At 41.7% G+C, this 27021-nt stretch overlaps 2 protein-coding genes across 2 annotated transcripts in view; one reads left to right on the top strand and one right to left on the bottom strand.

Moving 5' to 3' along the window:
- Positions 1-27021, top strand: part of SMC1B (structural maintenance of chromosomes 1B) — a 72627-nt gene that overhangs the window by 45273 nt on the left and 333 nt on the right. Inside the window, exons 13-24 of the mRNA XM_002922912.4 lie at positions 180-317; positions 806-922; positions 2306-2412; positions 13513-13654; positions 14473-14618; positions 15767-15920; positions 17391-17489; positions 19083-19239; positions 20056-20210; positions 21252-21403; positions 23196-23265; positions 25714-25824. Of these exons, the coding sequence (XP_002922958.1) occupies positions 180-317; positions 806-922; positions 2306-2412; positions 13513-13654; positions 14473-14618; positions 15767-15920; positions 17391-17489; positions 19083-19239; positions 20056-20210; positions 21252-21403; positions 23196-23265; positions 25714-25824 (1548 nt within the window). The remainder of the gene's footprint in view (positions 1-179; positions 318-805; positions 923-2305; positions 2413-13512; positions 13655-14472; positions 14619-15766; positions 15921-17390; positions 17490-19082; positions 19240-20055; positions 20211-21251; positions 21404-23195; positions 23266-25713; positions 25825-27021) is intronic.
- Positions 23267-27021, bottom strand: part of FAM118A (family with sequence similarity 118 member A) — a 33212-nt gene continuing 29457 nt past the window's right edge. Inside the window, exon 9 of the transcript XR_004620639.1 lies at positions 23267-25920. The gene's annotated coding sequence lies outside the window, so the exon portion shown is untranslated. The remainder of the gene's footprint in view (positions 25921-27021) is intronic.

Genomic DNA, 27021 nt, shown 5'->3' with positions numbered 1-27021 from the left:
CTTTGCATCGGAATCCGGGGATGTACTGTATGGTGACTAACATAATATAATAAAAAAAAATTAAAAAAAAAAAAACAGAAGGGGGAAGATAGGTGTGGATGACTTACGACGCACGCAAGCACTTTAAAAAGTGAAAGTGCCCTTCTGTTTTAAAATGTTCTTTTTCCCTCCGTTTTTAGGATTTAATGAAGATACTTCGCAAGGAAGCAGATTTGAAACAGATACAGACTCTAGTACAAGGAACTCATACCCGACTCAAATATTCGCAAAGTGAACTAGAGATGATTAAAAAGAAGCACCTTGCTGCTTTTTACCGGGTAATACGGGCTTACAGAAAACTTGGTGGAGATAAGAACCAGGACAGAGAATTTCAGGAATTACATTTACATAGCATCATGTAATTTTTACACTTTACCCCACGATAGAGATTATATTCTAGTTTATTTTTATGGTTGTTAATCTTGACATACAACCGTGCCTCCATTTACCTCATCTCAGGGATTCTCCCCCCCTTTTTAAAAGATTTTATTTATTCATTTGAGAGAGAGAGAGAGCACAAGTGGAGGGGAGGCAGAGGGAGAGGGAGAAGCAGACTCCCTGCTGTGCAGGGCGCCCCCATGCTAGGCTCCATCCCAGGACCCTGGGATCATGACCTGAGCCAAAGGCAGACACTTAACCATCTGAACCACCCAGGTGCCCCATGGGATACCCATTTTATTCTAAAAGATACCTTCACATATGTTTGCTTCACTGTATAAGGGTAAAATAGCTATGTTAAAAAGAAATCTTTCTCTTTTGTAATCAGGAACAATCTCAGCTACAAAGCGAACTACTAAATATTGAGTCTCAGTGTACTATGTTGAGTGAAGGAATCAAAGAACGGCAACAAAGAATTGAAGAATTTCAAGAAAAGATAGATAAGGTCATGAATGGTGTATTTGTTACTGATTGACATGTAAAATACAGTTCTAGACCAGATACCCGATATAGGCCTTCTTGAATATACACTAAAGCAGTTTGTTAGGTACTTAGATTTTGTTTTGCCAAATGAGTTTCTTTGTGTCTTTGGAGAACCACTGTTGCCCCTTTCAAGAGATAATGACCAGTGCATAGTTACACTCTTCTGCTCTCCAGCATCTCCTTCCCTATTGTAAAAATTACAGCCTCTTTCTTCTCCTGCTGTCCTTAACACCAGAAAGAAAGAACCTTTCTTTCAGATTATCTTCTAAAGTTACTCATTCCCTCAGTAAATATTCCTTGAACATTTATTATATTTACCAGGCACAGTGCTTGGCTCTGAGACAACAAAGATTTGGTCATCTAGCCTCTGCTTATAAAATGACCGGAACTTTCTGGCTTGATTCATTCTTCTGTTGATCCACTCTAATCCTTAGAAAGTTGTCTGCCCCACCATCACTTAATAACTTCCACCCATTGCTTTAGTTCTGCCTTGTCTCACAGGATTTGAAACCACACTTCTGTTGCTCCTTAATTATCTCTTTTCCAGGTTAAGTATCCCTAATGCTTTAATCATGGATTTAAGACCAGCTCTGGCAACCATCGTCTGGGTGCTCTGTTTTTTGTCAATGCCCAGAACGAAGTTGAATGTCAAAATTCTGTCTGACCTGTACAGAGTACATGGGACTCAACACATAGAACTACAACTTTCCATAGTTTTGGTTATCTAGTTATGTAAAATGTAACTTACCACTGCATCAGTCATGTCCCATTCATATTTAATTTATATTTAACTAAAATCTGAAAGTTTTTAACATGTCCTGCTGTTTAAAACAGCTCTCTCTTATCCTATAATTGTATATAAATGCAGGGCTTTAAAACTATTGAGGTTAAATGTTGTTTTGTTGGATTTGGCTCATTCTAATTCTTCCAAATCTTTCTGAGTCTTAATTCTATGCTCCAGTCCTTTTGTCTTCTATTGCTTGAGACTCTGGTATCACTCCTACCTAAAGAATATTTTATTTATTTATTAGAATGTTATATTCTGTTGTGGCTAATGTAAAGGAAATAGTTCTAATTTTGTTTCCAACACTTCATAAAGCCAAAAGAGTTAATAAAGCCAATTATGAGCTTTCTTATTTAGTTTTTAGAGTAAGAAATTTGAAAATAGAGTGAGTAGTTTGAAGAATTAGAGAAAAAAAATACTGGTTCCTTGGAGTACGATAATGCTTTTTGGATTAGTTTTTGGACTAATACAGGAAATTCTTGGTGGGAAGAATTTAGGTTTAAGCATTGTCTGTATACTTTCTTAAAATATTAAACCAGTTGTTTTGAAATAATTTAAAAGGTGGAAGATGAGATTTTCCAACACTTCTGTGAAGAAATTGGTGTGGAAAATATTCGTGAATTTGAGAAGAAACATGTTAAACAGCAACAAGAAATTGATCAGAAAAGGTATTTTTATTAGAAGATGTTAGTAAGTAACTTACACATATATGAATGTAACTATTATTTCTTTTTTTTTTTTTAGAGATTTGTTTATCCATTTTAGAGAGTGGGGGGAGGGCCAGAGGGAGAGAATCTTCAAGCAGTCTCCCTGCTGAGTGCAGAGCCCAATGCAGCATGCGATCTCATGATCCATGAGATCATGACCTGAGCCGAAACCAAGAGTTGGATGGTTAACCAACTGAGCCACCCAGGCTCCCCGTAATTGTTATTTCTTAATTTAAGGGAATTGTGCCTGAGTGAGTCTTTATTTCAGTTCATCAAGAAATAGCTAGTAAACATTTATATTCTTATAAAGAGATACAATTCTTTTATTCCATAATTTTTTAAAGAGAAAAAGTATAAATATACAAAATAAGAGAATGGGGACATAATTAAACACATAACAGTTATCTAAAAAAGAGTAAAACAATAATTTGATTATTTCTCTGTAAATATCCATGTATGTGGGTAAAATTGATAATCTTCAGGAAGTAACATATTCCCAAGAAGAAAAATGTAAGGAGGCCAGTTACCATAGGAAAAGAACATAAAAAAGCCTCCTGCCCAGCACTCTCTCCCCAGACTCACCAGGCACATATGATTTCACAGGTGAATCATCCCAGTAAACTTTAAAGGCACAAGTAACTTCAACATTTAACATTTAAACAAATGTTCAATATTTGTAGTATAGAAGAGGAAGAAATATCTTTTTATGAAATGAATAATAATATTTAATAATACTGGTGCAGAAATCCAAAAAAAGGTATGTACACATTCCGTAAGAAACTCTGAATCATTCCTACCTATAAATAGCCAAATAAAATAATGTTACTTAGAAACAAGCAGTGCAACAACACAACAAAACAATACACCATTATCCAGCGCAGACTTCGTTCCAGAAATAAAAGGGTGGTTCAGTAACAGGAATCTTTGCTGTAATTTGCCATATTAATGATCAAAGAAGAAAAAAATCACGCAGTCAACTCTAGAGAAGATGAAGAAGGCACCTGACAGAATTCAGCATCCATTCTTGATTTTAAAATCCTAAACTGTGAGTAACTATCTGTGATATGAGAAAATACACCTTATTCTTTTTAAAAATTTTGTATTTAAATTCATTTAGCCAACATAGAGTACATCATTAGTTTTAGATAAAATACACTTTATTCTAAATCAGCGTCATGTTTTCATGGAGTAACACTAGAAGTGTCCCTAGTAAAGTTAGAAATGGGAAGAATATTCTGTATCACCACCATTACCTAACTCTCTTCTGGAAATCCTAGTCCATGGAGTTAGATAAGAAATATAAATAAGGTATAGGGGCGCCTGGGTAGCGCAGTCGTTAAGCGTCTGCCTTCGGCTCAGGGCGTGATCCCAGCGTTGCGGGATCGAGTCCCACATCAGGCTCCTCGGTTGGGAGCCTGCTTCTTCCTCTCCCTCTCCCCTGCTGTGTTCCCTCTCTCACTGGCTGTCTCTGTNTTTTTTTTCCTTTTAAAAAAAAAAAAAAAAATTTAAAAAAAAAAAAAAAAAAAAAAAAAAAAAAAAAAGAAATATAAATAAGGTATAAACATTTGCAAACGAGGAAATAAAATTTCCACTATTTGTGGGGTTATATGATATATATCTAGAAATTCCTAGAAAACAAATTAGAAACTGAAATTCCTAGAAAACTGTTAGAAACAAAAAAGAATTCAGTAATGTGGCTGGATACAAATATTAATATGAAAACTTTAAAAATTGTTATAAAAGTTAATTTAAAAATTTTTAGACTTTTTATATAGAAACTACTAGCGAGACAATATGTAGGGAGAAAATATCTCAATTATTAAGCGATGAAAAAGGTAAAATACTTAGTACTTAGGAATAAACTTACTAAATGTGAAAGTATATAAAGAAACTTTCAGGAGTGCCCAGCTGGCTCAGTTGGTGAAGCATGAGATGTTTGATCTCGGGGTTGTAAATTTGAGCCCCACATTGAGGATAGAGTTTACTTAATAAAAAAATTCTATAATATTTTAAACAAGATAGAGAGATAATCATCTTGAACAAAAAGGAAAGGCGTACTAGTTTTTTCATAGGAAGACTCAATATTATAAAGAAGTTGGTTTTCCCTAATTTAATCTCTTATTTACGTATCATCTCAATACATGTATGAGGATTTTTTTAGATAAGCTGATTCTAGAGTTCACATTCAGAACTAGCTAAGAAAAAGGTAATGAGAAAGGACTAGAACTCCCGGATTTTAATACATGTATAAAGTTGGTTAATTAAAATCTTAAGGTGCTTGCTCACACATGGAGTCCAGAAATATACTTAGATCTATAAGGGAAATTCAAGTTAATATAAAGCCGGCATTTCATATCAGTGGAGAAAATAATATACCTATCAGTAAATCATGTTGGGACACATGTGTTTACAACCTGGAAAAAAACCTACTTGGATCCATGTCTCATTCCTTAGACTCAGATTAATGCCAGCTGAATTGAAGATTTCAAAAAATAAAATGAAGGCATAAGAATACTAGAATTAGGGGCGCCTGGGTGGCACAGCGGTTAAGCATCTGCCTTCGGCTCAGGGCGTGATCCCGGCATTGTGGGATCAAGCCCCACATCAGGCTCTTCCGCTGTGAGCCTGCTTCTTCCTCTCCCACTCCCTCTGCTTGTGTTCCCTCTCTCGCTGGGTGTCTCTCTCTGTCAAATAAATAAATAAAATCTTAAAAAAAAAAGAATACTAGAATCACTCATAAGAGAATTTTTAAAAATAATCTTAGAGAAGGTCTTTCAGTATGACATAAATGCTGGAAGCTGTAAAAGAAAAGATAAAATACGAATGTGTAGAAATAACATGTTTTGCTAGCAACAGCACCATGAAGAAAAGTAAGACAAATGACATTCTGGGGGAAAATATATGTACATATATGTGTTCAGAGATCATTAAGACTGGTTGCCTCTGAGGAGATTGAGAGGGTGGGATAGAGATACTTTACTTTTTGTGTATTCTTTTTTTTTTTTTAAGATTTTATTTATTTATTTGACAGAGAGAGAGACAGCCAAAGAGAGAGGGAACACAAGCAGGGGGAGTGGGAGAGGAAGAAACAGGCTCCCAGCGGAGGAGCCTGATGTGGGGCTCGATCCCATAACGCCAGGATCACTCCCTGAGCCGAAAGCAGACGTTTAACAACTGAGCCACCCAGGCGGCCCCGACTGAGCCACCCAGGCGCCCCGACTTTTTGTGTATTCTTAACATCTTTTTAACTTTGTACCACATCCATGTATTATCTATTTGAATATAATTGCATTGGCATTATGACTATAAATTCTGAATTTAAGGGTACAACAGTGATGATGACAAGGTTGTATTGTAGGTCAAAGGACAGTCCCTTTGCCCAAGGTATAGTCATTTTGTATTTAAAAGGAGTCAGTCATGCAGGAACAGGAAACAAAGCATTTATGACTGCAGATTATTTAAGATCTAGACTCTACTGTACTTATACGTATCTAGATGATTGGTTTATTTTGTATTAGGCATTTCTCTTTCAGTTTTATTGAGATGTAATTGACATACATCATTGTTGAAGGTGTACAGCATAAGGGTTTGACTTACATGTTTTGTAAATGATTACTGCATAAGTTTAGTTAACATCTGTTATCTCATATAGACACAAAAATCAAATATAATTTTTATTCTTATGTTTTTACTTCTATTTCCAATATATTTAACATACAGTGTTATATTAATTTCAGGTGTACAATATAGTCGTTCAACAGTTCCATGTGTTACACCATGCTCATCAAGATAACTATACTCTTAATCCCCTTTACCTCTTTCACACATTCCCCCCCCCCCACCTCCCCTGTCACAACTATTTGTTCTCTATAGTTAAGAGTCTGTTTTTTGGTTTGTCTCTCCTGGTTTTCCCCTTTATCCATTTGTTTTGTTTTTTAAGTTCCACAGAGGCGTGAAATCATATGATATTTGTCTTTCTCTGACTGACTTACTTCACTTAGCATAATACTCTCTAGCTCCATCCGTGTTGTTGCAAATGGCAAGATTTCATTCTATTTTATGGCTGAATAGTATTCCATTGTATATATACCACATCTTCTTTATCCGTTCATCAATCAGTGGACACTTGGGCTGCTTCCATAGTTTGGCTGTTGTTGGTAATGCTGCTATAAACATAAGATGCACGTATCCCTTTGAATTAGTATTTTCGTATTCTTTGGGTAAATACCCAGTAGTGTGATTATTGGATTATAGGGTAGCTCTATTTTTAACTTTCTGAGGAACCTCTATTCTTTTTTCCACAGGGGCTGCACCAGTTTGCATTCCCACCAACAGTGCACAAGGGTTCCCCTTTCTCCACATCCTTGCCAACACCTCTTGTTTCTTGTGTTTGATTTTAGCCATTCTGACAGGTGTGAGGTAATATCTCACTGTGATTTGTATTTGAATGATGATGAGTGATGCTGAGCATCTCTTCATGTGTCTGTTAGCCATCTGTATGTCTTCTTTGGAGAAATGTCTGTTCATGTCTTCTGCCCAGTTTTTATTTTTTTAGGTTTTTTATTTATTTGAGAGAGAACATGAGCCGGGGGTGGGGGACAGGGCAGAAGGCAAGGAAGAAACAGACTCCCCGCTGAGCACAAAGCCTGATGCAGGGCTTGATCCCAGGACCCTAAGATCATGACCTGAGCCAAAGGCAGATGCTTGACTGACTGAGCCACCCAGGTGCCTCTGCCCATTTTTAATTGGATTATTTGATTTTGGGGTGTTGAGTTGTGTAAGTTCTTTATATATTTTAGATACTATTCTTTATTGGATATGTCATTTGCAAATATCTTCTCCCAACTAGTGGGTTGTCTTTTAGCTTTGTTGATTGTTTCCTTTGCTGTGCAGCGGGTTTTCATTTTGATGTAGTCCTAATAGTTTATTTTTGCTTTTGTCTCCCTTGCCTCATGGGACCTATCTAGGAAAAAGTTGCTATGACCAACATCAGAGACATTACTGCCTGTGCTCTGTTCTAGGATTTTTATGGTTTCAGGTCTCACATTTAGGTCCTTAATTCATTTTGAGTTTCTTTGTGAAGAGTGTCAAAAAAGTGGTCCAGTTTCATTCTTTTGCATGTTGTTGTCCAGTTTTCCCAACACCATTTGTTGAAGAGACTGTCTTTTTCCCACTGCATATTCTTTGTTGAAGATTGACCGTATAATTGTGGGTTTATTTCTGGAGTTTCTGTTCTGTTCTTTTGATCTGTGTGTCTATTTTTGTGCCAGTACCATACTGTTTTAATTACTACAGCTCTGTAGTATAATTTGAAGTCTGGAATTGTGATATCTCCAGTTTCCTTTTGCTTTTTCAGGATTGCTTTGGCTTTTAGGGGTCTTTTGTGGTTCCATACAAATTTTAGGATTGTTCTAGTTTTGTGGAAGATGCTATTGGTATTTTGATAGAATTGCATTAAATCTGTAGATTGCTTTGGGTAGTATAGACATTTTGACATTATTTATTCTTCCAGTCCATGAGCATGGAATGTCTTTCCATTTCTTTGTGTCTTCTTCAGTTTCTTTCATCAGTGTTTTATAGTTTCCAGAGTATAGGTCTTTTCACCTCTTTGGTTAACCTTATTCCTAGGTATTTTATTATTTTTGGTGTAATTGTAAATGGGATTGTTGTCTTAATTTCTCTTTCTGTTGCTTTCATTATTAGTATATAGAAATGCAATGGATTTCTGTAGATTGATTTTGTATCCTGTGACCTTTACTGAATTCATTTATTAGTTTTAGTAGTTTTTTGGTGGTGTCTTCAGGGTTTTCTATAGATAGTATCATGTCATCTGCAAATAGTGAAAGTTTTACCTCTTCATTACCAATTTGGATGCGTTTTATGTCTTTTTCTTTTTTTTTAATGTCTTTTTCTTGTCTGATTGCTGTAGCTAGGACTTCGAGTATCATGTTGAATAAAAGTGTTGAGAGTGGACATCCTTGTTTATTCCTGACCTTAGAGGAAAAGCTCTCAGTTTTCTCCCATTGAGTATAATCTTAGCTGTGGGTTTTTCTTTTTATTTATTTAGAGAAGGGGGGCAGGGGTGCAGGAGCAGAGGGAAAGAGAGACAGAGAATCTCAAGCAGGCTTCATGCCCAGCACAGACCGTGATGTGGGGCTAATCTCATGACCCTGAGATCACAACCTGAGCTGAAATCAAGAGTTGGATGCTCAACTGACTGAGCCACCCAGGAGCCCCAACTATGGGTTTATAATCAAGTATAATTTTTAAATACAAAATGTAGTATGTGCCTCTTGGAGAACATAGAGAAAACTTTTTTAAAAAATCAGTCATTATCCCATTGCCCAGAAATAAAAACTATTAATATTTTGGCCCATTTCCTTTAATTTTATTCTGATTCTCTCATGGTCCATTCATTCATTCAACACCTGTTTACTGTAAGCCTGCCATGACCCAGGCGCCCTTCTAGGCACTGAGACTGCAACAGTGGATAAGGAAGGTCAAGCCCCTGCCTATTCTATGTCCTTTGCATTTCCATGTACATTTTAGGATCAGCTTTTCAAATGCTTTTAAAAGTCTGGGATTTTGATTGGGACTGTGTTGAATCTATAAATCAATTTGGGAAGAATTGACATTTTAACAATACTAATACATGAACATGGGGTCTGTCTTTTTTATGTAGATCTTCCTTAATTTCTCTCATTAGTGTTCTTTAATGTTCAGTGTACAGGTCTTATATTTTGTTCAGTTTATTCTAAGTATCTTATATCTTTATGTTATTATATATAAATAGAATTGTTTTTAATTATCAGTTTCAAATAGATTGTTGCTAGTATATTGAAATAAAATTGGTCTGGTTTTTTAAAAGATTTATTTATTTAGAAGAATGGAGTGAGAGGCAGAGGGAGAGAGAGAATCTCTAGCAGACTCTGCACTGAGCGCAGAGCATGACATGGGGCTCAGTTTCACAACCCTGAGATCATGACCTGAACTGAAATCAAGAGATGCTCAGCAAACTGAGCTACCCAGGCTCGCCTAAAGATTGGTTTTTATTTTTATTTTTTTAAGATTTTATTTATTTTTTAATATATATAGAGAGAGCACAAGCAAGGGGAGTGGCAGGCAGAGGGAGAGGGAGAAGCAAGCTTCCTGCTGAGCAGGGAGCCCAATGTGGAGCTTGATCCCAGGACCCTGAGATCATGATCTGAGCCAGAGGCAGACGCTTAACACACTGAGCCACCCAGGTACCCAAGATTGGTTTTTATAAATTGACCTTGTATCCTGGAATTTTGTTGCACTTATTAGTTCTAGGAGCTTTTGTTTAGATTCCTTCGGATTTCTTAAATAGGTGATTGTATTTCAGTGAAGAAAATTTTATTCTTTTCCAATGAGTGTACCTTTTATTACTTTTTCTTGTCTTATTGCACTAGCTAGGACCTCCAGTACAATGTCAAATAAATAAACATGGTAAAAGTGGACATCCTGCCTTGTTCCCAATCTTTGGGGCACAGCAGTCTGTCACAGTTAAGTATGGTTTTAACTTTAGGGTGCCCTTTAGCAGGCTGAGTTAGTTCCTTTTTATTTCTAGTTTGCTGAAATTTTTTATACATGAATATTGAATTCTGTCAAATACTTTTTCTGCCATTTTTTTGAGTGATTGTATGGTTGTGGTTTTTTAAATTAATATGGTAAATTATATTGATTGATGTGAAACCAACTTTATATACCCAGGATAAACCCCACTCAGTCATATTGTATTATCCTTTTCAAATATTTTTGGATTTCATTTGCTAAAATTTCATTAAGGATTTTTGCATCTACATCCATGAGTGTACTGATGTATAGTTTTCTTTTCTTGCCATATCTCTTTTTTTTAAAGATTTTATTTATTTATTGACAGAGAGAGAGACAGCCAGCGAGAGAGGGAACACAAGCAGGGGGAGTGGGAGAGGAAGAAGCAGGCTCATAGCGGAGGAGCCTGATGTGGGGCTCGATCCCATAACGCCGGGATCACGCCCTGAGCTGAAGACAGACGCTTAACGACTGCGCTACCCAGGCGCCCCTTGCCATATCTTTATCACGTTTTTGATCAGGGTAATGCCAGGCCCATAAAATGATTCAAGAGTTGTTGTCTCCTCTTGTGTTTTCTGGAAGGATTTTTACAGAAATGTATTACTTCTCTCAAAAGTTTGGTAAAATTTGCCAGTGAAGCCATTGGGGACACCCACCTTTCTTTGTGGGAAGGTTTTTAGTTACAAATTCAGTTCCCTTAATAGATAAAGGGCTATTCGGGATATCTTTTTCTTGAGTGAGTTTTAGTAGTTTGTGTCTTTCAAAGAAGTTATGTATTTCATCCAAGTTGTCAAATTTATTAACATAAAGTTTTTAATATTTGCTTTTTATCCTTTTTAATGTCTGTAGGATCTATACTGATGCCCTTTCTTTCATTTCTGATATTGTTGATTTATCTTCTTTCTTTTCTTATTGATGCCTAGCTAGAGAGGTATTCATTTTATTAATTTGTTATTGATCCTTTCTCAGAGCAGCTCTTGGCTTCATTGATTTTCTCTGTGGTTTGTCTGTCTCTGTGTTATTGATCTCTGCTCTTACCTTTATTATTTTCTTCCTTCTACTTATTTTGGTTTAATTCTTTTCTAATATAAGCATTTTAAAGTATATATTTCCTTGTAATTACCACTTAAGCAGCATCCTACTACTTCTGGTATGTTGTATTTTCATTTTTATTCCATTCAAAATATTCTTAAATATTTTGTGATTTCTTTCAGTGACCCATGGGGCATTTAGAAATGTGTTAATAGATACCTGCTGTTGGATGGAGTATTCTTTGGGTGTCAGTTAAATCCAGTTGGTTGGTGTCACTCAAGTCCTCTCTGTGCTTACTGGTCCTCTGCGTAGTTGTTCAGCAAATGCTGAGAGGAGTGTTGACATTTCCAAGTATACTTTTGTATCTGTCAGTTTCTTCTTCCAGTTCTGTCAGTTTTTTACTTCATTTATTTTATAGCCTTGTGATTAGGTCCATACATAATTTGGAAACATTGTGTCTTTTTGCTGAATTAGTCCCTTTATCACTGTGAATTGTCCCCTTTATCCTCCTGTCATATTCTTTTTTCTGAAGTCTACTTTAAACTTTGGTAGATTTTCTTTGTGAAGAATTATGCCTATTACTGTTTATTGAGTTTCTCATAAAAATCCAACTGGAATTCTGATTGAGATTGCATCAGATTTATAGATTTGTTTGGGGAGAACGTCTTCAAAATATCAAGTCCTCTAACCTAAGAACATGATATGTCTCTTCATTATTCTTTTTTTTTTAATTCACATAATTTTTTTAAAGATTTTATTTCTTTGTCAGAGAGGGGGAGCAGCAGGCAGAGGGAGAAGCAGGCTCCTTGCTGAGCAAGGAGCCGATGTATGGCTCAATCCGAGGACCCTGGGATCATGACCTGAGCCAAAGGCAGATGTTTAACTGACTGAGCCACCCAGGCATCCCTATGTATTCTAATCATCTATATCCTTTATGAGAATTTTAAAGGTTTTTTCCATAAAGATCTTGTGTGATCTTGTTACTTCCTAGATATTTTATAGGTTTTTTTCTCTTATGAGTAGTGTTTATTTTTATAATATTTTTCTAATTGGTTTCTACTGATGTAGAAAAATGCTATCAAATTTTAGCTTGATCTAACATAAGTTTGCTAAAACCTCTTACTACTTCTAGTACCTTATCCATTATGTGTCCTGGGATGCCTTTGACATCCGATTGGAGATGTGGAGGCGGCAGCTGAATGTACAAATTAGGAGTTCATGGGAAACGTCCTGGTGGAGATATCAATTCTGGGATTGTTTGTATGCAGATGGTACTTAAAGCCATGTGCCTGGGTAAGATCATCAGGAGCCACCAAAGGAGCAGCCAGTGAGGGGACAGGAAAGCCAGAGTGGTACGGTGTTCCGGAGCCAAGTGAAGAAGTGTTCCCCTCGTAGATAGTCTGCATGTCTGCCTCCTGCAGCAGGAATAAATCCATCAAGGGTTTGTTGGTAACCCCTCCTGCAGACACCGTGCGCAGTGGTTAAGAGCAGGGACTCTGAGTGTGTCATGCCCGCTCCATCACTTCCTCATGGGGTAGCCTTGGGCAAGAGACTTGACTCCATGCCTTGTCTGCTCAGCTTCCTCATAAATAGGGACAGTGGCCTTAGCCACTGAGAGAGTCCCGCAACCAAAGTGAGTTAATTCATGTAAAAGCATGTGTAGCACTCTGGCACACAGTGACCTCTCACTGAACGTCACTCTTTGTTTTTATCATTACTGTTCTCGTCGTGGTCTTTGTATCAGCAGTATCTCGCAGGGTCTCTGATAACAGTTAGTGCATGAAAATCTGTCTGGCTTGAGTGATCCTGTTAGCAGGGTGTGTGCGGGAGAGAGGCCGGGGAGGATGAGCTAAGTTGGTCTTGGAGTTGTTTATGAGGAGTTTGTGAGGCTGGCAAAGGAGCAGGGAGCTTCAGGAAAGAACAGGCTCTTCGGTTCCCAAGTTGGAGTTTGTGGGTGACCAGCCATTTGGAAAGACTGACTGAGAATAAGCACATACATAGTGACTTAAAGAGGAGGGGAGGGAGCCCACAGTAACAGACGATTGAAGAGACATATATCCGTATGCAATGTATGGATTCTGATTCAAACAAACTAATTTTAATGTTTTTTTTTTTAATGAGACTCAGGAAATCTGTCAGTGAGAGCAATCTAATATTAAGGAATTGTCATCATTTGTATCTATAGTAGCTTGTGGTTTTGTGTCAATGGTCACTTCATTTCCAGAGATACAGACTAAGATATTTACAGATGAAGTTACATGATGTCTGAAATGTGCTTCAGACAGCCCGTCGGTGGAGCCAAGTCACGAGTGCAGCTATAGCTGGAACAGGATTGACCGTGAACTGAAATCCTTATAGTATTTCTCCTATGTTATTTCTTATTTCCATAATAACAACTAAAAAGTAAAGAATTAAAAGACTCTTTACCACTTGTAACGCTTGGCTCTATTATACTAGATTAGAATTTGAGAAACAAAAGACTCGGCTTAATGTTCAACTCGAATATAGTCGCAATCAGCTGAAGAAGAGACTGAGTAAGATCAATACGTTAAAAGCAACCATCCAGAAAGGCAGAGAGGACATTGATGACCTAAAGCAGGTAACTAAGAACAGGTGGCTGAGGTGCCCCGTCACTGAAATGATGACTTCCTCCATGAGTAAACACGGGTTGAGCTCCTGAAGTGTCCTCCTAGTGACAGAAAGGGTGGAGGGCAGATTTGGGAAATACTGGAAGTCAAAGCAGCAGTTTCATGAATTACTAGTTGTTGACGTGGGAGCGGAAGGTTGGGGGATGCCACTGATGACTCCCGAGTTCTCGTTTGGGTGATTGGTGGTTAGAGGAGCAAAGTAAGGGGAAAACATCCTGGACCCATGGAGCTTGAGTTGCCTGGGTGACAACTAGGCAGCCATCTCTGGCAGGGAATAGCACATAGATGGCGGGAGGAGCCTGGGCTGGTTTATGGGAGTGAACCGAAACCGTATGCGAGTGGTTGAGACTCTTGGGCAGAGTGGAGGACCGTTCAGAGCAGTGAGGCAAGGGTGGAACTCTGCAAGTTGTGGTCACGTGGGTTACAAAGATAGAGCCAGAAACTCCACTGCTCCGGGGAGGAGGAAGTGCGGACAGTTGTCAAATTACCAATTACTAGGTCATAGTAGCAAAAGCATTTTCATTGGACAATGGGAACAGAAGTCAGAGGCAGCAAGCTGAGGAATGAAACCACAGTGAAGGATAAAAGCACTGGAATTTCCAAGAAGTGTAGAACCGAGTGGGTCACATGCTGGGATGGAGGTTCAGGCAGCACACAGAGTAAGGGTTTGTCCCAGAATCACTGGCTTGGTTTCTTCACAACAAGATGACCTGTTGACCTTATTAATGTAAAAGATGGTGAATCCACAATGCAAATCATCTTCATTCAGGCTGAAGAAAATTGTCTGCGAATTGTGGATGAGCTCATGGCGAAGCGGCAGCAACTTAAGGATGTGTTTGTCACTCAGACTGCCAACGCTGAGAAGGTCCAAGCTCAACTGGAAGAAGAACGCAAGAAATTTTTGGCTATTGACAGGTAATTAGGTTTATCAGTTTGAAGGACCATAACCAGAATTTTAAAACTTATTACCAATTTGAAATTTATCATTGGGTTTTGTTATTTGAATATCTACCCTTAGAGCTTTTAGGCCCTTACCACACCTTTCAAGTGTTCTCATTTGGGGGAAAACTAAAAGAGGCAGTTAGTTGTTCAGAGTGAATAGTTCTCTTCGGCAGATGAAAACGTGGACCTGTATGAAGAGTCCCTTACTCTAAATCCCTCTGACACTGTTGTGCCAGGCCCCTCTCTAGTCCGCTTGTGGGACAAAGCCTGGTGGGGCTTTGTCTGTCATGATGGGGACTTGGAATCAGCCGATCGGCTGTGCCACAGTGGCCTCTGCTTTCCTGCATGATTGACATGACCATAAGCGATCAGATGAAATGTGCTCTGGTTTGGTCAGCTGTTGGCATTTCGTGGTTTTCCTCACTGGTTAAAGACTTTCAGCATCTCAAGATAGAGCCAAAAGTTCTTTGTCTAAGATTTTTGAGTGGAATTGAAGTTCATTTACCCCAGAGTTTTTTTCACTCTTGTATTTGGTATAAACAGAACTACGTTTCTGTTCATTATATTTTTGAAAACCATATAATTCTTAATTTATTTTATTTTTTGGTCCTGTTTTGGGTCCTCTTTAAAATCCGACATTAACTGGTAAAACCCCCAAGCCCTCATTTAAGATAGAGGGTATTATATTAATAGTGGCTGTAGTAAAAAGAAAACTTGAGATCATTAGATGTGTAATGACTTAATTGGTAAGATAGTTCTCTTATTAAAAGTTTGTTTCTCTTGTTTCGAGGTTCTAAAGTATAGAACTTATATTGAGGGAGAAATGCAGCTTGAAAAATTATACAGATTTTAAAACAAAGTAAGAAACAAAGCTAGACTGATTAATTATGTTTATTATTTAAAAATCCTCCCTTGGATTAACTAATCACATTCACGGCCTTTCTCAAGAGTGTTGAAGTTTGTATTACAAGCATCAGTGAGGTAACTCTAGGACTTACAGCACTCATAGGAAAAAAAATCTTTTTTCCATGTAAGTTTATTTATAACACATTCGTTTTTCTTCCTTGGTGCAACTTCACATAAGGAGTAAAATATCACTTTTCATATCTGTGTATTTACAGGGACGTGGGAAAATGGCAAAAAGAAGTTGTAATCATTCAGACTTCTCTGGAACAGAAACGGCTAGAGAAGCATAATCTGCTGCTTGACTGCAAAGTTCAGGACATTGCAATACTCCTCCTGTCGGGGTCACTGGACGACATCATTGAAGTGGAGGTACCTACCGCCAGGGTTTCAAAAGAAGTCGTGGGGTGCCCTCCAGCTGCCTAGTGACGTCCCAGCTCTGCAGACGCTTCCTCCATGAGGAAGGAAAAAGGGCAGCACAATCATCATGGCAGAGGACTGGGCATTTCGTGCACTTCTCTTATGTCTCTTGCTAATCCACGTCCTTTTAGCGCCACTTAGATGCCCGAGAGGAAGCAGAGAATTCGAGCTGTTGGCGTCAGTGAGCTTTGGGGGTGACGTTGGGGAAGTGGCTGCTGTGCACTGTAGAAAGACCATCTTCCCGTTAGCTCATCCACAGGACGGTGACGAGAATTGTTGGTGCTGCCTCTCAGGTCATCTCTGAGCTCTGCCCCAGGGTCTTCCCTCCACATCCCTCCTCCCCTGTCTGCTCTGCCCCAGCAGTCAGACAGCTATTCTGTTCCATCCATCCTCCACCCCAGAAGCGCCTTGAGTCCTTTGGATTCTTCAGAGTGGAGCACCTATAAAACTCTTCTCTTGCCAACATTGACCAGATCTCATAACCTTATACTCAAAATGTCTTTGTCTACATTCTCAATTGTAGCAGAGGTCACATTCCAGACAGGGTAATGAAAGGAGAAACCCCTTTCCTGACCACAGGTGACATAAACCCAACTTGGATGGCTCTAAAGGGGGTAAACGGATAGGGCTGGGTAGGGGGTGGTTCTGACAGTTCACTGTCAAGAAGTCTTTCTGGCTCAGTATATATTGGCTTCATTCTCTCAAACTGGCTTTCCCCACAAGGCTGTAGCTATAACCACTCGCTCTGACCAGAGGGGAAAGAGAACTCTCCCCTGCGCTGTTAGGAGAATCCTGGGGAAGAACTCAGGGTCATGGGTCCACTTTTGTAGGTGCAGAGAGAGAAGGGAGGGGTCTGTCAACAGCAGAAATAGATGGGAGCAGAAAAACAATAGTTATTATACTATAGAAAGAAACAGAATGTCTGTTTAAAAGGCAATATAAAGGATGCCCGGGTGGCTCATCAGTTAAGCATCTGCCTTCAGCTCAGGTCATGATCCTGGGGTCCTGGGATCACGTCCTGCATCAGGCTCCTTGTTCCGCGGGGAGCCTGCTTCTTCCTCACTCTCTGCTCCTCCCCAGCCCCCGCACTCATGTGCTCTCTTTCTCTCTCACTCTTTCTCAAATAAAATCTTAAAAAAAAAACAAACCACCAAAACACTGAGGGTACGTGACCTAGACTTGCCAGGTAAGACTCACAAGGGTTCTTGTAGAAGACTCCTCTGTTGTGGGAGAGACTTACTATACACTAGATCACTGTTCTGACCTCATACTGTGCCCGTGGAAGTACCTGGGGATCTTGTTGCCGATCATCATGGCCTTGTAGGCCCCAGTAAGGAGTGAGGTGGGACGACTGGAGGGCCTGGGCAGATGGAGGAGATCACCGCTTCATATGACAAAGAAAGGGCTTCATTTGTGTTTCAGTTGGGAACTGAAGCAGAAAGTACCCAGGCGACAGTTGACATCTATGAGAAAGAAGAAGCCATCGAGGTAGACTACAGCTCTCTAAGAGACGATTTGAAGGTAATCGAAAGATTTCTGTTAGGACTAATTCACTGTGATACTGAATATTTAAATATACCACAGAATAGTTTTTATACCATAGAGCCTACATTTAGGGAAAAAAGATTTCCTAATGGTTTTTGAAGAAATGGTGTAAGTAGGTGGCTTTTAAAAAATGTTTAGATCAGCATTTCTCATGGTGTGTTCAGCAGAACATTAGTATCATGAAATTTCTTCCCAGATAAGAAACATTTCTGTGGTCAGCCAGTTTTTTGAAGGGCTGTCTCCTTGGAGAGTCACAAGATTATTAGTCTCTGAGAAGTCCTGCAAGAGACAGAAGTCGCCACCATACTTCCAGTATCCCGGTTGTGGCCTGCCAGTGTCCTGGTGTGGCCGCTGCAGTAGGGGACACAGCTTTCACGGCGGCCGGGCACACACCTGGGGAGCAGTTTCAAGGGCTTTTTAATCGAGCAGCTCCAGCTGTGTCACAGTCATCCCAATAAGCCATACTACGATGCTATGTTTCTTTCTGTTTTGACTCCATCCTGACTAGCCCTACATCAAGCAGGGACCCCCTCCCACCCCCAGCTACAGGGGACGCTTGAGGGAGAAATGGTCAAACATGGGCTCTGTGAGAAAGGAGGGAGTAGAGAGCCGATGCCAGTAGCAATACCCACGTGTTAATTTCACATGTTCTTAATACATGTTGTGAGATTCTAGGGCTTGTGACTTGTATGTATGCTATTTTTAGGCAATCAGAAAAAAGCTTTTATCTTTTCTATTGTCTGTTTAGTGCTTTCATTTTAGAAGATCCTTCCCACCTTATTACTGAGTAAATATTTATATTCTTCCAGTTCATGGCTTTGCTTTCATTACCTATTTAATTCATCTGAAATTTATTTTGGCATATGGTATAAGGTGAGAATCTGTTTTTAAAAAGTTACCTAAGTTAGCAAGTTTATGCAACATTTTTCAAGTAATTCTCTTCTCAATGACTTAAAATGCCACCTTTATCATATATAAATTAAAGATCCTGGGAGGGCAAGAACACTTTCCTGGAAGGTCAGGCCTGTACCACTTTTTCCCTTCCCTTCCCTCCTTACTCAAGCTCTATTCATTGTTCCGGCTTCAGCTTACGTGTTACCTGCTCCACATGGGTTGGGTCCCTTTTCCCTGCCTCACAGCACCTGCGCTCACCAGTCAGAGCGTTTCCACACTGTTGTCAATGCCAGTGTGTATATCTGACTTCCCCATGAGCTAAGGGCAGGACCAGAACAGTTTTCATCACTGAATGTCTAATACATAGTAAACAATCAGTATTTTTTAACAAATGAGTAAATGAAGGTGATCTATGAATTGTTGCTTTTTAGCCAGACACGGAAGTACAGAAGGGACGCGTGTTCAGGATAGCAGGGTCTCTAACACAAGAGCCGTGGAGGAGCACAGCCGACTCCGGAAGCTGGGGATAGCGCAGCCTGACGGCGTTTCAGACTCAGGGCTTCGCGGGCAGGAAGGCGTGGATGTGGAGGCAGGGGCCCGATCCTGAAGGGCCCTGAGCCTACTCAACAGTGTGGAAAGGCAAGCTAATCAATGCTGTCCTTTGCCCAATAACAGGCTCTACAAACTGATAAAGAAGTGGAGGCCCACCTTAGACTCCTGCTGCAACAGGTGGCGTCCCAGGAAGACATCCTGTTGAAGACGGCGGCCCCAAACCTGAGAGCCCTGGAGAAACTGAAGACTGTCCGAGACAAGTTTCAGGAGTCCACAGATGGTGAGCCTGAGCTCTAGTTGTCAGCAAGGCCATATTCGTGGGTGTGACGGGTTTTGATTTCTGTAACACTTATCAGCAATCCCCCTTGGATTGTAGCTTTATTTCTATTTAGCTTTATTTATTTGTATTGTATATTTTCCTCTGTTGTCTTACATTAATGTGCGTTTCTAATTGCTTCCTTTTTGAAAGTGTTCTGCTTTAACTTATAAACAGGTGCATTAGTTATTTTATTTTTTTAAAGATTTATTTGAGAAAGAGAGCCCCCCGATGCGAGGCTCAATCTCATGATCCTGAATTCACAAGCTGAGCCACCCAAACACCCCAGGTGTATTGGTTATTTTAGAACAGATATAGTTTTTAATACCAGCATGATGGTCATATTACTCTTTCAGAACTTGTCATTATCTTAAAATTAGCCCTAGAAAAAGGGCTCATCAATTTTAAGAGCCACGTTCTTGGAATTAATAACAATTGGGGTATTTCAAAGGTAAATTTTACTCAAGACAACCAAATTCAAAATCCAGTTTTTAAAATATTCTATGCTTTCGGGGCACCTGGGTGGCTCAGTCAGTTAAGCATCTGCCTTCAGTTCAGGTCATGATCTCAGGGTCCTGGGATTGAGCCCTACGTCCGGCTCCTTGCTCAGCGGGAAGCCTGCTTCTCCTTCTGCCTGCCACTCCCCCTGCTTGTGCACACTCTCTCTCAAATAAATAGAATCTTTAAAAATAATAAAAAATATTTTATGCTTTAAAGTTGAAATAAGAGGAGCCAGCCCCTCAGTGGTCTGCAAAGTAAAGAACATTGATTCTCTCTTAGCTTTTGAGGCCAGCAGAAAGGAAGCCAGAATGTGTCGGCAAGAGTTTGAACAGGTGAAAAAAAGGAGATACGACCTCTTCAGCCAGTGTTTTGAGCACGTCTCCATCTCAATTGATCAAATCTACAAGCAGCTCTGCAGAAACAGCAGTGCCCAAGTATGTATTTTTCACCCCCCAAATGTTACTGGGAACTTCGTGTTGGTGGTATTTTTTTCCGGTGGGAAATAAATGTCTGTCACATTATCTGAGTGACCCACTTCCGGAGCAGTCAGTTTCAGAAGATTGGTTACCATAGTAACTGCGTGAGTTCTAGATTCCACTCACTCTACCATTGGCCAGCCTGGACAAGGCAAGAACCTCTCTGGGCCCGTCTCTTCATCTGAAAAATGAGGGAGTTAGGTCATTTAGTTTCCAGATCCTCTTCAGTTCTGGAGTTCTGCTGTCTGGTGCTAATCTGATTTTATGGAACGGTCAGTGGTCTCTGTAGTGAAGGTACCTGTAATGTGGAGGGGTCTTGGGAAATGGCTGACTTGGGGTCAGGAGAGGGAAAGAACCAAAGGCAGGATTGTATCGATAGTCTCTTTGCTAGAACCCTTGCCCGTTCCACGGTCAGTCCCCATAGCAGATCCCGTGGCACTGAATGTGGGCTCAAGATGTCGATCAGGTCTTCCACATCTGCTTTTACCTCTCTTGTGGTGTTCTTTTATGGCTGAAAGTTGATCCTGGATCAGATATTTAGAATTTTAGCCAAAAATAGTTACTTACTTTTAGTAAAGACAGACTGAAATAAACCCAGTGACTGTGAAGGCAGGATTCATCACTGTAGCCACAGGACCTGGCCCACAGTAGGTATTCAGTGTGTGGCTGGTGAATGGGCCATCGAGTGGGCTGAATGAAGACTGTTTTTGTCAGACTGTGGCACGTGCTGCTGACGTCTGCAAGGCAGGCCTGTGGGGAGGCCTGATCCTTTGTGTGTGTTAGAGTGTTTTCCCTCTACCCCCATCCAGACAGCCCTGTTCCTGTGACTACATTGCAGAGCCAGCTATGCACGTCACCTGCAGGCACTGGAGTTTTGCCATCACAGTGGACGAAAGCTAACCAATAGAATACTTTGCAGTTAAACTCTGTTACAGTTTCCAAAGTTGAAATTTACTAATTGCTTTTCTGATTTTGCTAAATAAATAACCTATGTTTCAGGCATTTCTTAGCCCAGAGAACCCAGAAGAGCCTTACCTAGGAGGAATTAGCTATAACTGTGTGGCTCCAGGCAAACGGTTTATGCCAATGGACAATCTGTCGGGGGGAGAAAAGTGTGTGGCCGCATTAGCCCTCCTGTTCGCCGTGCACAGGTAAGGTCCCAGTGAGCTAGCTGAGTTCACATCAGGGCAGAAACCAAATGGACCCTCCTACAGGAGATGTTTTAGCATATGTGGTACAAAACTGTTTTCTTCAGCCAGACGATATTCAGGTTCTGTTTTAGGCCTATAATAATTTAGACTGCAAATCTAACACACAATTCAGTCTTTGACAGATTTTCATTAAATTTTTGTAATTACCAGTAGCTACTAATTTAATTCCAGCTTTACAGAAAAGAAAGAAGAAAAAGAAATACTGGAATAGCCAGCTGTGACATCAGGATTGCCAACAAACAGTTAACATCAACAAACCCAAACAGAATAAAAACTCCCCACCTGTATATTATTTTCCTAGTGCCTATTCAGAGAGTGGTGTTTATATAAAGAATGTTAAGTGATGCATTTCTCCTGAAAAAATGTTTAACCCCCTCATTTCCACTAGTGGTGGTGGCAGCTGGTGAAGTAAATCAAGAAAATGTTAGCTAAAATTAGGACAACTGCCTTTCAACATGCAAACCCTCAGAGGAAGATCTGGGGGCACATGCTGCTGCCTCTCGGCTTTCGTGACCAGGAAGATGAGCCTAAGTTCTCTAGGTGCTTTTTACTTCTCCCAAGGATCAAGAAGAGGCCATTACAGGAGAGGAACAGAAAACAGCATTAATGCCAGCAGACTCTGGAGAGAGCAGGCAGCAGGAATTGAACCATGAGCCTGTGCTGAGCAAGTCTCAGCAGAAGCGGGGCCATCCGCTTACTCAGCAGAGATTACACATCGCCTTTGTGTCAAGCGCGGGTGTAGGCTCTGGAGAGACAGCAGGGACAACGTAATTACTCTTCACCTCAGACAGGCTTCGTTTTTAGGGAAGACAGAGGAGAAGGCGTATTAGTAAACTAATTCCTTAACAGAGACTATCAGAAATGACAGGAATGGAGATCGTAAGAAGCAGGGTAGGGTTTGCGATATGAAAGAGTCGCCTGGGAAGGCCTATTTGAGAAGGCAACGTTTGAACAAAGATTTGAAGGAATGAAGGGAGCAAGTCTTGCAGATAGCTCAGAGAAGAATGTTCTAGACATGAACAGCAAATGCAAAGGTCCTGAGGCCAGAGGGATCCTGGCATCTGTAGCAAATAGACTGTCTGCAACAGTGGCAGGCACAGGGCTAGGAAACCACTGTAGCAGCCAAGGTGGAAGATGAGGGTGGGCTGGACCAGGGTGAGAGCAGAGGCTGAGCAGACAAGGTGTGGGGTGTGAAGGAGGCGGCAGGGATGACCCCTAATCAGAGCGGGAAGACCCCGGGAGGGAGTAGGTCTAGAGGGGCAGGTGAGGAGCAGGATTTGGGAGAACTTGAGCTATTTATTAGACACCCACAGGGAGTGTCGAGTAAGCCTCTGGACATGGGAGGCAAGCGTTCGAGCCGTCAATACATGGATGGTACTGACACCCTGAGAGGAGATGATATCACCAGGGGTGCTGATCAGTGTGTAAGCACCGCACCCCAAGGGCACCGCACTGACCGGAGCTGGCGGAAGAGATAGAAGCAACGGCGGGTCAGGTCGGGGGAGTAGATGTTGATCCTTGACGTCAGAGCCACAGGCCGGGGGCACCCGCAGATGCCACCTGCAACAGTCACGGGAGACGCAGGCTGAGCGTCACACATTAGACTTAGCATTGCAGGGGCGGTTGGTGACTGAGGCTAAAGCATCCAAGATGACGTATCTTATTTTCTCCGAACACTGTTAATCCTCTTAATAGAAAGCTGTAACTTACTTGAGTGTAACTTTTTTTCTAGTTTTCGGCCCGCTCCATTCTTTGTGTTAGATGAAGTGGACGCAGCCCTGGACAACACGAATATCGGCAAGGTCAGTTTCTCTCTGCTTTTAATTTCCAGTGGATCGCTTTCAACTCGAGGATCACCTTCTGGAAGACAGTTTACCCTGAACACAAAGTTTGTTGGATAATTGCTGTTTAAAAATCAAATCTAAGTTAAATATCTAAAAATTTGGGGCAGTTTTCATTCGAGGTTTAGGGGACCCTGAATGAATTACTGAGGACTCAAAATAGGGAGTCAAGTGAGGATTATTTTACTGAATCCACAGCATTGCTAGTGGGTGACTTGTCCCCAGATACAGATATTGGGACCTTGAGCGTCACCAATAGGCCCTGTGGCAAATAGGTCCAAATTAGTTGTTTAATAAAGTCCAAAAATAACGTTTCTAAAGAAAATTCCAAAGGTATTAAAGTTCAAACTTCTGCCCCCTCCTGCATTTATTGAAACTTATCTGACTGCTGCACTTTGGGATCCTGTGCTCAGTATTTGAGACGCGGACTGAGGAAACAGTAAACTCTTGGGAGTTCCAGTTAAGGTCAGCCTTCAAGATGAGAGCACAGATCTAGAACGCCCCCGAGAGAAGCACACTAAAGCCACATATGTCCACTGTGACTTTCTGACATGAGAACGGAGTCGGCCACGGAAGCCTGACCAAAGGACAGAGTCAGTTGCTGGCAGAGCCCAGCGGGTGGCTGCCGAGGGACGGGATCGCTCAGCCCGCAGACTCCGGTGTCGCGGTCCTACCGCCAGGGCCGATGTTGGAGGTGGCTGAATCCGACTGCTGGTTCTGAGTCCAGCACGGCGCGAGCTCGCATCCTGCTGCGCACCTCGGTCTCGTGAGCTCGACTGAGGAGTCCGTCCCGAGCCATGTCCTCAGCGCTCTCAATCCTTGGAGTCGGCGGAGATGCCTGAGGGGCGGGAGGGGCCTTCTGATGGCGGCGGGCCTGTCTCCCTCCAGAGCTTCCCCAGCTGTCCTCCTCCAAGCTGGATTTCTCCCGGCCCCTGCTTCCTGTGCATGGCACCGAGTGCCTAAGGATGCATGTCAGCTCCACAGTCACAAAACTTAGAAAACTGACCCCCAGTCCCTTGAACCCTGTGGAGGACAGCAAAGAGCCACCTTCTGGGACTTGCCGGACTTCAGGGTAACCGGGGAAGGAAAACATGGGAACAACAGAAAATCTGCCTCCTGCATGCCAGCCAGTGTGCATCGGCTGATTGGACTTGGTGGCCTGACTCATTTGGCAGAAATCTCCCCTGAAGAGGTGACTTTTGGCACTTCGTACCCACGTTCCGTATGCTGCAGTGGGGATCTATTTTTGTGGACTGCCTCTTTTAAAGTATCTGTGTCTTCCAGCAAAATTTAGGTGTTTGTATTACCGCCATCTCCAGGGACTCTTACTTAAGACTCTTCTATTGGCACCCATCCTATGTATTAAAAACCTTGTAACGTTCAGTCTTCCCTTAGATTCACCCTCCTGGCCACTCCACTGCCCTACTGAGTAGGAGCGAACATAGGAGGAGCAAACCCCAAGTAGCTCCCACTCCTTCCAGTGCTCAGGGTGCCCCCCGTGGACCACAGGCAACTCTCCAAGCCCAATGAGTCCCTTGTGCCTCGCCTTCCACTCGTGCCACCATCGCAGGACTCCCCAGCGCTGCATCCTAGTGGCTGCCATTGCCTCAGACGCCGGATGGAGTCGCTTCCGCCTGTGGATCCAGCCTCTTAGCCGAGGGCAGCTTCCCCTCTGCATCACTTACCTCAGCTGGTGACTCGCTCCCCACCCAGGGCTGCCGTGCCTGCTTCCAGAGCTGCATCCTTACTGCACTGGTGCGGTCGGACCGATGCAGACGGAGAAGAGCCCTTCCGGACCCCCAGAGACCTGCTGGGAGTTGGCAGACATCGTGTGACCCTGTGGCCAAGTTCTTCCTCATCTTTCTGTGGGTTCTGAGTAGAGTTTGTTCAACAGGACTCGTTTCTATCCAGAGTCCATTTTCTTCTTATTCTCATGCCTTGGATTCGAGCTTCCTGATGGAGCCACTGAGTTCAACTCGAACCAAATAATTAGATTATGGTTATGAATACATATATAATTGCCATTTTTCCCGCTTCCAGCTTTGAGTTAGCAAATCAGGAAACTGGAAGTTTAAATACCAGTTCATCCTCACTCTCACATAGCGTCCGATCTGCAGTTTTCGTCGTCGTGAAAGCTGATTACATTTTCACTTGACAGTATCTTCAGTTAGAGCTTTGCTCTTAAAAACATTCTTAAAGTTTTAGATGATAGATTTAATAAGATTTACAACGTCTTACTAACCTCTTCTTGTAGAACTGGAGTTAGTGGCTTTACGGAGTTACCAGAAAGGCAAGTTAAGGGCCAGGTCACCTGCCGCAGGCTAAGCTGGAGACCGGCAGGGTCATCGTCCTGGGGCCACGCAACGAGGCCTTCACTGCTGGTGACACGTGGGCTTTTCATTCCCCCAGGTCTCAAGTTACATCAAAGAGCAGACTCAGGAGCAGTTTCAGATGATAGTCATTTCCCTAAAGGAGGAGTTCTACTCCAAAGCCGACGCGCTGATAGGCGTGTATCCAGAGGTAAGGACCAGCAACGGGGAGAGGAGAGATGTCCCTTGGTGGTTTCCTGACACCTCATCACAAGTACCGGTGGAGTCTGGAGAGACGGTTTGATTTCTGCAGTTGATAAATACAGGCTTAAATGATTTTTTTAAACCAAGTAAGATTTTTAAAACTCCTATTTTTTCTATGGCAGTACACAGAAAATTTTAAGGTATGCTTTAAGTGAAAAAGCAAATCAAAACTTACAGAACAGTAGGATAGTTTTGTTAAGGTACACGCTGACATAGCCAACTATTAATATTCTATTTCATATTTTTCTAACGTCTGAGCGTTTTAGGCAGAACAAATGCATTGTGGGTAGCACTAAAAGACCCATTTAGCTTTCAAAAAGGACCAGAGGGAAAAACAAATTGATCAGACATTCCAAGTTGTGTTGTAACCCAGAATTCGAACACACCTTTCGTAAGTTGTTCAAAATACTTACCTGAGCTAATGGAGTAGAGCAGCTAATTCAGTTCAGTTTGGGGACAGTTAGGCTTTACTTCCTGAATTTTTTTTTTTAAGATTTTTTTATTATTATTTATTTATTTGACAGAGATAGAGACAGCCAGCGAGAGAGGGAACACAAGCAGGGGGAGTGGGAGAGGAAGAAGCAGGCTCACAGCGGAGGAGCCTGATGTGGGGCTCGATCCCATAACGCCGGGATCACGCCCTGAGCCAAAGGCAGAGGCTTAACCGCTGTGCCACCCAGGCGCCCCAACTTCCTGAATTTTCATTTAAACTAAGATAAAAATTAACTTCCCTTCCTGTACCTCCAAGATGTCAGGGGGCCACTGGAAATTCTCATACCAGCGTAGGGGAGCAAGAAAGATCTTTTTCCTCTATCCATCTGAGGTCTCTGGCTGGGGCTCCGTAAATCAGACTCTGGCAGAGGCAGCTAGACGAGAAAAACCCACTTACTACCCTGTGCACCGCACATGCGCACAGGGGGCACACCTGGCGAAGAGGGCCGGGCTGCCACCCCGTTCCAGGCTAAAACAAGGAGAAGGGGTTCGGCGCTTCTGGGTCAGGGAGGCAGGTGAGGGAAAGGTGAGCAGGAGAAGTGTGGTGAGCGTGGAACAGAGAGAGCGCCCTCTCCTGCAGCAGCGTGCGTGTCCCTGGCCAACGGGACGTCCCGCCTGTGCCGACTGTCAGAGCTGCTCCCGACTCGTTCTC

Source organism: Ailuropoda melanoleuca, chromosome 15 (assembly GCF_002007445.2).
Source record: "Ailuropoda melanoleuca isolate Jingjing chromosome 15, ASM200744v2, whole genome shotgun sequence".
Lineage (NCBI taxonomy): Eukaryota > Metazoa > Chordata > Mammalia > Carnivora > Ursidae > Ailuropoda > Ailuropoda melanoleuca.
The sequence above is the reverse complement of the archived record's forward strand: the minus strand, read 5'-3'. Positions and strand labels throughout refer to the sequence as shown.